At 37.4% G+C, this 12,949-nt stretch overlaps 2 protein-coding genes across 5 annotated transcripts in view; one reads left to right on the top strand and one right to left on the bottom strand.

Moving 5' to 3' along the window:
• LOC125801430 (zinc finger protein 239-like) overlaps positions 1–12,949 on the top strand; it is a 269,977-nt gene that overhangs the window by 180,493 nt on the left and 76,535 nt on the right. The window lies entirely within an intron of this gene.
• Positions 9,556–12,949, bottom strand: part of LOC125801100 (NACHT, LRR and PYD domains-containing protein 12-like) — a 318,379-nt gene continuing 314,985 nt past the window's right edge. Inside the window, exons 12-13 of one of the 2 annotated variants that reach the window (XM_049477012.1) lie at positions 11,894–11,940; positions 9,556–10,652 (exon numbers count right to left, since the gene is read on the bottom strand). In XM_049477012.1, coding sequence (XP_049332969.1) covers positions 10,039–10,652; positions 11,894–11,940 — 661 coding nt within the window. In that variant the 3' untranslated portion in view covers positions 9,556–10,038. The remainder of the gene's footprint in view (positions 10,653–11,893; positions 11,941–12,949) is intronic. The other variant, XM_049477011.1, reaches the window with a different exon arrangement.

Raw genomic sequence — 12,949 nt, 5'->3', positions numbered from 1 at the left:
TTCGTTATCATTTTATACATATTTTATTTATTACCATCATTATCACCTTTTCTCTTCCACGTAATTTAGCTCAAATTATTTGCTTTGATGACACTGCTCTGGACTAGACCCAAAAGAGTGCATGTCAATGAATTAGTCAGATTTGGCATCTGTACCTTAAAGGTGTACCACAAAGTTAAATTTTGGTCCAGTTTTATTTAATATATATACATAAATTATATTGCTGGCTCTGCTGCTCAGATTGCAAACTTTACCATTATGCAGATGAAACAATTTTATATTGCTTAGCTGAATTTGTTCATGCTACAGCCAGAAAATTATGCATTTGTTTTATAGGTGGCATTGTATACGCATGAAAACTACATTTATGCTGTTGTCCAGATCTCTTTTTAGTCTAATTTAATACTATACAGAAAGAAAGTAAAGCAAGTTCTTCATTGCAGAAAGTACAGCGTATTGAAAGCAAAATAGAAAGCTCAATTTTTTAATATATTTGATTATGTCCCCTTATCAGAAAGATACCCAATTCCCTGTAGCCTGAAATAGATGCAACACTGCGTTTCCTTTAAAAAATAATAATAATAATAAAACTAAGGTCTTTCCTCACTGTTTTCTGAAATCTACTCTTGCTCTTAAGAGGATCAAAATATCAGCATAGACTGATATCCATGAGATCATACTTATATAAGTCTCATTCAGCTAGGACTGAACTGAGATCAGTCTGAATAAGAAACGAATAGTAAGATAATTGACTAAATCACCTGATAGAAAAAGCTGTGTTTGGAATGGCTCACTTATTAATTCATTCACTATTCACTATGTAGCATTTTTCTATTTATTGAACTGATTATTTAACAATCAAATAATAAACCATGTTTATTTGTCCTGCTCTGAGGACATCTGACACAGCAGTACTGCATGACATAGTATATTTTGGAATTTCTAGCATACATCTTCTGTACAATATTATTAAAATATAATGTAATCAATAGTGAACTATATGGGGGAAAAAATGTACTGCTGAGTTTCGACAAAGCATTGTAAAAATGGCCAATCCAAATTGCTTAGTATTTCTGCAATAGGAGACGATTCCGACACAGCCACACACCTTCATTATTTCCATTATTAGATTTGCTTATAGAATATAGAGTTAGACATATGTCCCTGTTAGGTTAGGGCCCCCAAGATAAAGTCCAATACCCAAAATTAAGCTAATTATTTTCCTCAATTCTGACTCCCCCTTTTCTTTTTTTATTTTTTATTTGTTTTGCTAACCAACCCCATAATCCCTTTATTAAATTCTCTAAATTCTCCAATTATCTATCCAGTCACACACCATTATTCAACAACTTAATTATTAATATTAACACTTCCCCAACCTTGCTTACATTAAAGTACACTGTACTCATGATTGGGTATTCACATTTTCACATTTTCATTTTAGAACTGTCTGATAACGTATGCATATTATATTATATTATCTCATGTTATAGTTCTATGTCACATCAGTCACTTTCGTAATCGATGTCATCGCACTTTACTCTGTTAATTGTTTAATTATTTATGACCATTAGTAACATCTACTGCACCGCTCCGTTTACAGATAGATCTTTACCTTGTATAGTTAGGTTTTTTATCCTTATATTTTCTTATATATATATATCTATCTACCCATACAAAGCCTTGTCCCCCTGTTCACCTCTGTCCCCCATTTTCACTGTGTATGACTCTATCTCCCTACTGAACTGATGTTCTATTTTCTATGATATCTCACAAGTGTTAATTCACAAATAACCAACCTCTCAGTCTAAAACCAATAGGCCGAACCAACTCCACCTACTTCACCTTGGACTCCTCCCCTGCAGTGGGACTCATCCATTCCTATTTTCTTGTCACTCACGACTTCGTACACTCAACCAATCACACCGCTCACAGGAGCTCCGCTCATACACAGTTTCACACACACTCCAACACATACGCACACACTTCTGTCTTACACACACTGTCTAATTCGCTGCCATACACTTTCTCAGTCACTGCTCACACACACATTCGTTCTCTCCGCCACACAAGATACACATTTTCTGTTTCTCTCTCAGGAAAACTGGACACGCACACGTTCACACTCACAGGTACACTTTTAATCCCTGTAACAGACACTCGTAGACCCTTTTCTTTTTCTCTCTGTCAGTCGCACATACACAATCACAAAGTCAGACACACTCAGTCCCTGGAATAAGCACACATACACACGCATACTCTCTCACACTTATTGGCCACAGACTCACTTCCCTCAAACTTATAGTTTATACTGCTATGTATATCCCTTGTCATTTGTTTTCTTTTATCCCAGACAAGACACGAATAAGCCATGCACACAAGCAGTGGGTCGCCGCCCACCCGCTAGATACCGCTCCCGGTCCGCCTTCGAATATACCTAAGGACCCCCGTTCACACTTTTAAGCTACTCATTTATTTTAAACTAACACTCACGCACTAATGAAGGTTTTCCATATGGTCCCAGTCACGCTTCTTAAAGCCCGCAACTTTCAACATGAAACGCCCAATATATTAACCAGATCTTTTGTCAATTATTTCTATCTGTATTAATAACAAATCATTAATCTATGGGAATACAGCCCCCTGCCTGGCAAGGCACACCTGTTATCCAATGCTAGAATTGTCATCATTTACATCTGCATTAAGAACAAATCCTTACAACCACCGTATCATACCAGAACTATTATTTATACAACTAGTAGAAGTTCATAATAGTTACAGCGCCTACTAATAATACCAAATGTCTAGAGCAGCAACAGTATCTGCTTATATTATTATTATTATTATTATATATTTTTATTTATTAATTTATTGACTTGTTATTATATTTTATTTTATTTGTTTTTTATTTGTTTTTGTTATTTTCTGAACCTCATGTGTGTACTTTTTATGATATTTTATTTAATTTGTTTTTTATTTGTTTTTGTTATTTTCTGAACCAATTCACGAGCGGATCAATCTCGAGGTAGGCTTACACCTGGCCATTATCCGAACATCTCGTCAGAAGCCGGGGGGACACGCCAGCGTCCAATCCTTAAAACCTGAGGAGGCCCAGCCTCGACTCTAAAACCCGAGGAGGCCCAGCCTCTACCCGAAGAGGCCCAGCCTCTACTCTAAAACCCAAGGAGGCCCAGCCTCTACCCGAGGAGGCCCAGCCTCGACTCTAAAACCCGAGGAGGCCCAGCCTCTACCCGAGGAGGCCCAGCCTCTACTCTAAAACCCAAGGAGGCCCAGCCTCTACCTGAGGAGGCCCAGCCTCTACTCTAAAACCCAAGGAGGCCCAGCCTCTACCTGAGGAGGCCCAGCCTCTACTCCAAAACCCGAGGAGGCCCAGCCTCTACTCTTTTTAAAATACCTTGGTATGCTTCCTGCTCTCCTCCGGACAGCAGCCAGAGCGCCGCTCCACTCAAATTTGAAATAGCCAATATGCAGAATTTGATTAAACAGGCTCTGCTTACCTGGTTTGTTAAGTTCGGCCGTGAGTGGATCAGTGCCGGATGCTGTCCTTCGTCAGACTCGTTCAGAGGTCGGGGTCACCAAATTGTTGTAGAAAAGAAAATGTGAGGTGGGCTACCCCCACCTCTCGTCCGGGGTACAACTCCCCTGCGTGTTCGTTTGATAGAGAGAGTCAGACAGGTGGAGTGAAGCTGAAAGCAAACCAAGTATTTATTACAAACTGAATATTCAGGAGAACTAACACATGAAAGACCGTCTAACAGCCACCCAGCATAAGTTCTGACCCCCCTCTTATCTGACTCCATGTTTTATACCCAAAATGACGTGAAACCTGCTGATGAGGCGTTACTAACGATTAGCTCATGTTAATATGCATAATTTCACGTGTTAGTACTCAAGTTTCACGTGTCTGACCGGACCACTAATGTTTGGCCTTGACTGTGTTCTTCCAGAATGAAACATCGTGGCACTATCTGTGTGAGTGAATTAAATCTGCAACTATAGATTAAAAAAATATAGTGAATAAAACAATTTACTGAATACAAATTTTAATTACGCTTTCCTGACCTTCATTTTAAAATCAGTATTTTTGTGAATATAAATCAAAACATTTAATGTCCCCCAAAACTTTTTATAGACATTTTATGTCTATTTTCAAACCTTTTTTAAACAAATGATTAAGTGGAGTAGAGAGTGAACAAGCAGCCTCTCCAAGTGTCCTGATGAACCGAGTCGTTGCGCTTTCCTCCGAGCGTTAGCGCTGTGATGCTACTCCGCAATGCTGCATCAGGAGGAGGCGTGTGCTCGTCTTCTTCACCCTCCTGGTGTTGGAGCATCACTAGTGATAGGGGGAGGAGTCTTAATGAGTGGGTTGGGTAATTGGATGTGTAAATTGGGGAGAAAATGGAAAAAAAAAACTTCATTTAAACTTCAGAGAAAGCCTCTCCACCCACACTGCAGTAGGATGTCCAGGTAACAGCCGACACTGATTTAAATCCTTTGAAGAGAACAGCATCTAATTTTATACATATTAGAGTTTGAGATGCTGCAACATCAATATGCTATGTAAGTAATTATCTTAGAGTATTACATCAAATAGAGAAATGCAATACACAATACTTAATTAAAACTAAAATAATATCATAATGTCGTGTCTCCGGTAAATATTTTAAAGGCAAGAGTGTAAGAGACTAAGAGACGGATTAAAAACGGATTAAAGTAAGAAAAAAATTCACTCACTGCCCCCTTAATCCAACACAAAGTCTTCCACGGACCCCCGGCCCCGAAAAAAAAAAAAACATTTCCCACCCCTTTCCTCGGCCGGGTCGGGCTCAAGAAAATGGTCTGTGATAGGCGTCTGTTTTTTTTTAAATTCACACTGTTCTTATTTCTCATTAAATATCTACTAGAGACGGATTATATCTGTACAGTATCATTTATTCCACTTCAGTCCTGAATATATGGAGTGCATTATATCTCCTTATGTCGTGCTGCGTGCTCGGACTGCACTGCACGCTCTGACCAATGAGACGTTTTCACCCCGGATTTTTTTTTAGTTTTTACCCCGGAATTTCTGCTGCCCCACACCACGGCTTCTCCGCTGCATACGCAGACCAGGAGCGCCGCTACTGCGCAAGCCGGCCCAGTGAATTGCTATTTGCCTAAAAACAAACAAAAAAAAGTTTGTTCAGAAAGTATTTTATATTGTTAAACACTGTTAATTACATTAGAGTAGAGGAAAGTCATTGTAAATTATGTTACTGTTCTTGGTCTATTTGGGTTTAATGATTGTGCAGTGCATAGCCCTATTACTGATTTTGTGTTTTTGCACTTGGGCTATAAGCTCAATATAAAATAGTTTGTTTGTTTAGAAATTATTTTATATTTTTAAACCATGTTAAATTATATTAGATTAGAGGACATTCATTCAGACATCATTCTTGTAGGCTAGGCTTTTTGTAAGTGATTTAGCCCCTACTGTTGCCACATTACCCCTTACATTTTATTATATAAATCAGTTTTGAAGTGCCTGCAAGTTTTTTTTTTTATCATGTATAACATTACTTTTAATGTCAGACAGAAGCAGCTTCATCATGGCAATACATGGCAGACGCTATTAAGATAAGTTTGCTAGCAGGAATAATCTTGTTTTTTTACACCACCAAGAAATAATACTAACTGCATTTAGATAGTTCCTCAAGCTTGATGTGCCGCCATGATATGCTAGTTAAATATCACATATTTGGCACACTGCCTTTGTCTTGTCTACACTCAATTTGAAATGCTTCCAAACAGCCGAGCTTCTCTGCATTTTGCCTCTCTTATATCGCCATTAACCTGAACGGAAGTGTGATGTTAGAGCGAGGTGGAGCTCTGGAAAGGGGGGAAAAAACGAATATCCCAATACCAAAATTAAAAACCGAATACCTACTCAACGAGCAAATATCCCAATACCCGAATATTCGGGTCCAGCCCTACTTCAAACTACCCCAACAAATAACGCTTACTAATTACTATAGAAAGATCAGTGCCGCTGTTAGAGCACCAACTGTGACACTGATTCCAGTAGACACTTTTTAAAATCTAAAGTTCATTTAAATATTATGGTTACATTTTCTTTGAATTTACCTTCTTGATGTCCTGCAGATTCTTGAAAAGGAGATCGTACTGCAGCAGATCTTGTTTGTTGCTCACCTTGTCTAAAGTCTTACTATTTATGTATTCTGAAATCTTTCCATAAATTGAGGTCATTCACAGCTCCTCCCTGTAAAATCACTCTCTGACATCACAATGGACCATCCTGATTTCTGTATAGAAGGGTACTTCACACTTGTAAAAGCATTTGAAACTTCATATCCAAATATCAGTTTTAAAACTAAATATAGCTGTAAGCAGCAATCAGCAGGTTCAAGCAGCAACTGGCACGATGATGCCTAATAGAGCACAGGATGGTGATGTGTAGGAAAGTCTAACACAATTGGAGACACTAGGTGCTATTCCACTGGCATGGTGCCGGTGCTGGTGCCAGGTTCCCGAACATTTCTTTGTATTTCCACCGCAAAATCACAGGTTCTCGGCCAGTAAACCCGGTTCCGTTCTGGCCCTGCAATCTTGCTGGTCTGGAAACAGCGAACCAGTGATTCGAGCGAAATAATTTTTTTAAAATAATAATTTAAAAAATTTTATTTCATAGAATAAAATTGTACTAATTTCTTTAAAACAGAACATCTATATTTCATCACCACAGAGATAATTATTAAAGCTTATAAACAGCAGTTTTAATAATTTTAAACGAGCTCTATGTGTAACTCCAGCATCAGTAGCAGTAATGCTAGTGAATTTACTGAATAAAAAACATTCGTTTTAGAAAATGGAAATATAGAGGTACGTTTTCTTTCTTCACAGAGGATCATTGAAGTATTTAAACAGGTGAAAACACTTTCAGTCTGGTGATGTTGAGCAGTGTAGCCTGTGTTAGAGCTTTAAAACGGTAGATAATAAGAGAAAATGAGCTTTAGCTGCTCAGTGGCTCAGTTCAGGAGCAGCTTCCCCGCTGTGCTTATTATTTAATTACGGTCATTAATTTAGACTAATTACAGCACAGCTGATCCGAATAATCAACTAACAACTAACTAATCAATTAACTATCTGCCCTCTCTGAGACGAGCTGAGTGATACAGCAGGAAAACTAGAAGGACAGAGTTACTCCAGAACCACAGAGCTAACCCACCTAACTTAAGAGCCATAGAGTCTAAAATATTTAACATAAAAAGGCTTAATGTGTTTTTTCCCCCCACTGAAACCTGTTATAAGGACAAATTGTAACAACGAGCCAGAAGCAACAAACATCTCTAATTTATTTCACTGCATAATAAAGAGAGTAAATGGTAAAACGTGTTTGCTAAGTGCGGACCACGCCTAAAGAAGTAGAGAAAGAAGAAGGAAAAAGGGGAGGGAACTCAGGGAAATTTGGGCTGGAGCTCTGAACTGCGTGCTTGAAGAAGCGTGCAGTTATATCCCCCCCTTTTTATTTAATGAGAAGTGGAAGAGTAGAAAAAAGGGGTTGTTGGGGAGGAGGTGGGTTGCGAACTTTCATCACGAGAGATAGTTAGTTAGGGGAGGTATTTATAGGACGGTTGATTGATACGGGGTGGAGTTAGAACGTAGAGTTCGGGCGTGGTCCTTCTCCCAAACTTTTGTTATTACATAACATCATTTATAGCGTTTAAAGCTGGTTCTAGGGTAATTCTGTGCTGCTGGGTTATTGATTTCCTACTGTAACACTCTCAGCTCTCCTCAATGAGGGCAGTTTGTTCATTAGTTTGATCAGCTGTGTGTAAATATGCTGAAAACGTACGGCCGGAGTTAGCTAACTAATCTAATTTTTAGAGAAAAAAAATTATGCTAATTTTTCTCATTACGACTCTTAAACAATCTCGTAATTCAGAGGACCCAGTCATGTTTAGGAGATAAATGTACACAGAATAAAACGTACAGGGTTCTGAACATATTTATTTACTACAGAATGTGATGGAGGACAGTTTTTAAAAAGCTCATTAATTTTCCTCACAGAGACAAAAACGCTTGAAGCCATACGAGAACTACAGAATGACGCAGGACTTCAGTGGACTGTACTGCAGCTTTGTTCAGGGACGGACAAGACAAGATGAGAAACTACAACAAGCAAAAGACCAAAAAACAGAAATGTTAATTACACCACCAAACTCGACTCCAACTTCCACCATAATCTGACCACACAAACCAAACACAAAAAATCATCAGACTCGTCTTCACCTTTCTTCATTTATTTAGCTTTATTAATATGAACCTATTTTACAATAAAATAAAACAATAATTAACAATAAGTAGAGAATAAGTGATAACAGTAGTGAATAAAGAGAACAAAAAAAATACAAAATCATCTGTATAAAATATTTACATAGTTACTTGCCTTTGTCAGGCAGGTCTTAAAGGATTTCTTGATTGAGAAGTAGGCAGTAATCAGGCCTGGGTGTGGCTAGAGAAATTAAACTGTGTGATAAACCACAGTTAAGTTATGATTTACCATTCCATGGTTTTTGCTATAAGTAGTTGTTGTTTGTTTTATTTTTTCAGTAGATTAAGTAAATAATTGTTCATTTCTGTATTAAGCTTTTAAAAACAACTACCGCCCCCTGCTGCATTTTTATCATGAAAGAACAGATGAGTCTCTTTATTTTGAGATGAGAGTTTATGAACATCAGTAAGATTCACAATTATCTGTTCCCTCATCTGAACACAAACCCCACACACCGTCTGGATTAAATGCATTGTGTTTGTGATGTCATTAAAATTAAAGCTAAAAGGAGAAAATCTATATTAATGGATTTATATCTATATCAATGGTTGAATAAACAAATATGGTCAATTCTACAACTCATAGAATTAATGCAATAATATAGATATATAAATTATATTAATTTATATTTTATATTATAAGCACAATTTGAATGGTTCTGTTAAATCCTAAAACACAAAATATTCCTACTGTTCTTAATAAATTCATTAAAAATAACTAGGTTTACACCTCATATCCCAAATTACAAGACAGTCTATTTCTTACACCAAAGATACAATAATACTTTGTTGAGGAAGTATTTGGTAATTTAATACCCGAGTTTCAGCAAAATAACATTCCAATTTACAACCCTGATAAAAACTGAGATGTGAGCTACCCGAATAAACTATTTAAAATCTCCTTTTATTATATTCCCTTAAATATAAAGAAATACATTTTAATAAAATATTTAAATTGGTTGTAGGAAACTAAAACCAATTAGAGATAAAAATGGAAACTACAGAGCAGCAGTTTAATGCTGTGAAGAAATCCAAACCCTGAGAAAAGCCAAACATGGATGTCTAAACTCCACATCCATAAGCGTAGGTTTTTCCCCCATATAAAAATATTCAATTAAGCATCATTTTGGAAGTCAGGCATAATCAGTTCCTAATGAATAAATAAATAAATGAATAAATAACAAAAACAGAGAATCATTTGTTATTATTATTCACAGAAAAGTGAAAGGAAAAGAAATGAACTGAGATCTTAATTCAGAAGGAAACTAGAGCTGTTAATGTGTTAATGCACGTGATTAATGTGGAATCAGTAAAGCTCTATTACTTTTTTAACACAATTAATTACATCACCAAGCTCGACTCCAACTTCCACCCTAATCTGCCCCACACAAACCAAACACACAAAAAATCACCGGACTCCTCTTCACCTTTCCAGTTTCCCATTTCCTCATTTGTTTATCTTTATTAATACGAATCTATTTTACAATAAAATAAAACAATAATTAACTATAATTACAGAATAAGTGATAACAGTAGTGAATAAAGGGAACAGAAATTAAAAATAAACATTCTGGAAAATTTACAAAGTCATCTGTATAAAAGATTTACATAATTATATTAATACACACATTCTCCCTCCTACACACACACACACACACATACATCAAATTTCTGTTACACACAGGGTTATTCTATTTTACACAGATGCACTGAGGATTCAGAACCAACCCAAAACCCTGCATAGAGGGGCTGAGTGAAGGTGGTGTAGAATGTGTGTAAGTGTGTGAGTGTGTGTGAGGGTGAGTGTGTGTGTGAGTGTGAGTGTGTGTTTGAGGGTGTGTGTGAGGGTGAGGGTGTATCAGAGGAGACTCTGTAGAAGGACAGAGTGCCGGAGGGACAGTCCACATACACTCCTACTCTCCTACAGCCGGAGGGACGAGTGGAGAGATCAGTTCTGTTATTATTGTGATAAACAGTGTATCTGTTATCAGTGCAGCTCAGAATCCAGGAGTTTATATTCCCTCCAAACCTACAGTCTGATCCGTCTCCTTTCCTGCTGATGGTTTTATAACTCAGAGCTACATCAACTCCATCTCTCCCGCTCCACTCAGCCTCCCAGTAACAGCGTCCAGTAACACCAGTAACTCTCTCTCTACTCAGAACCTGCGACCACCCATCAAATCTCTCTGGATGATCAGGATACGACTGCAGCTCCTCTCTAAACTCCACCCTCCTGTTCTCCTCACTCAGAGAGAGACGACACTGCACTGTGTTCAGATCCAGAGTGAAATCACAGCCGTCTGAACACAACACACACAGAGTGTATTTAATGTGTGTACTGATATATTTAGTGTGTGTAGTGTTTTTGTGTATTGTGTGGATGTAGTGTATGTGTATTTGGGTGTGTAATGTGTGTAGAGTTTATATATAGTGTATGTGTGTATATGTAGTGTGTTTGTACTGTGTGTATGTGTGTTTGGGTGTGTATTGTGTGTTTGTAGCGTGTGTGTATGTCAGTGGCGGATGCTGGTCTTTTAAGGAGGGGAAGCTCAATTTCGGCCTACATCTTAACATATGTAGTTTTATTTATACGTATATTCTACTCTCCCTGAGATTTTTTTTTGTAAACAAAAGGCATTATTTTCAAGTTTTCACTACACAACAAAAAGGTACCCATTCTTTACATTGAACAATTACATAAAAAAGACGCTATGACATGAATAAACATAAAATGATCAGTAAAAAAAAAACATTACGCAAAATCTTTAAAGTTGGTAAAGGAAAAAATGCAGGTAAATTTAGTTCCTTTTTGGACAGTTTTAATTTTCTTGAATAATCCCTTTATTAATTTAAATTATTTTAATGATAACACAATACATAAAAAGAGCGATAGAAGTCAGAAAGAGTAACAGAAGTCAGTCTCCAAACACAAGCAGCTACAGAAAAGCACCAGAAATAGAGGCTGGATTTGTCGCTAGTCGTTTTTAATAAAGAAAATGCCGCTATAAGGATTAGGAAAGTCTCAGGTTCAACTCAGAACAGAATGAAAATGCTCCCATCACGATTTTTTCACTAAAAGATCGCTGATTCGCTCATTTCGCTGTCAATCAAAAAGGGACTCCGCCTCACACAGATCATCCAATCATCATGCAGAAGCCGAGCGTTCGGGCCGGCCAAGGCCAGTCCGATGGGCGGAACAAAGCCCAGCATTTATCCAATGACTCGTCTCGTTTCGCCGCACGCTTTGCTCCGCTATTGAAGTCTGTGCACTGTTTAAAGCAGCGCTGAGGGAATGAGTGAGAGGAAAGCAGCGGCATTACCAGTGATAAGAAGCTGATTCTGAACTGAGTTCAGCGCGGTGTAGCGCATATTTACTCAGTGACTTGTACACAATAGTATATATTTAATCACTTATTTTTTTACATTTTAGGGGAAGCTGAGCTTCCCTTGCAGTCTTAGAGCAATCGCCACTGGTGTATGTGTAGTGTTTGTATATAGTGTGTGTGTGTGTGTGTGTGTGAGTGAGAGAGAGAGAGCTTACATTTTTTTAATCCAGGTTTGATTCTGATCTTCCCTCCATGTTCCACTCTAAACACACACACACACACACACACACACACACAGATCAGCACAGTGTGAGATTTTTAGAAACTGATTTATAAAGAAATACTTTGTGTGAAACGAGCGAACATTTGAGAGAGCGGAAATTAGATTAAAAACGGAAGATTAAGGAAGATAAACTCTTACTTCTCTAAATATATTTTGTCTGCATGTATAAAGTTTTAATACTTGCCGTATCTTATTCTGCTTTATATGCACGATATGTAGTATTATTTTTATGAGAGTTTTTATTGACAAATGGAGAAAACAAAGCACAGTGGTTAAAGTTCCCAGGAGTGAATGAGCTACAGAAATTACTCCAAAAGGGCATGAACAACTCATCCAGGAAGAACCCAGAACAACATTTAAAGAACTGCAGGTCTCACTCGCCTCAGTTAAGATCAGTGTTAATGATTCAATAATAAGAAAGAAACTGGGTGAAAATGATCTCCTAGATAAGATAACATGACAGTTTCTTGTGGGCTTGCAGAAAAGGGTTAAACTTTACTAAAGTATGTTTTTTGCATTCATATTCATACCTGAGTGTATTCCTGCCACAACAAATGTTTTTATTGGACCATACATTTTTCAAGTAATTATTGTGCAAAAATTATTTTATTGTGATTTAAAAATAATTTTATGCCACTGGTCATTAAAAAAACTAAAAAGTTTAAAATGTAACAAAGGCAACATTTTTAAATAAAGCAAACCAACCAACTCAATCACATTAATGGGATCTCTTTAGGAATTAAGGGCCCTATTTTAGTGATCCGTAGGTGACCTGTCAGCCATGCACCATGCAGCTTGATTTAGGGTGTGTCACTGTGTCTTTACGATAGGAAAAGTTGCTCAAAAAAGGTTCAAAATGTGTAAAAAACATATTTCGTGAAATAAACCAATCACCATGTCATTTGCCATTCCCTTTAAGAGACAGGTGCGGTCTGACTTTGGCGTATTGCTATTTAATCGGCGTAGATATATTCAAAATCACCATTGC

The sequence above is a fragment of the Astyanax mexicanus genome, chromosome 4, assembly GCF_023375975.1.
Source record: "Astyanax mexicanus isolate ESR-SI-001 chromosome 4, AstMex3_surface, whole genome shotgun sequence".
Lineage (NCBI taxonomy): Eukaryota > Metazoa > Chordata > Actinopteri > Characiformes > Acestrorhamphidae > Astyanax > Astyanax mexicanus.
Note: the sequence above shows the minus strand (reverse complement) of the source record. Positions and strands in the feature narration are given on the sequence as shown.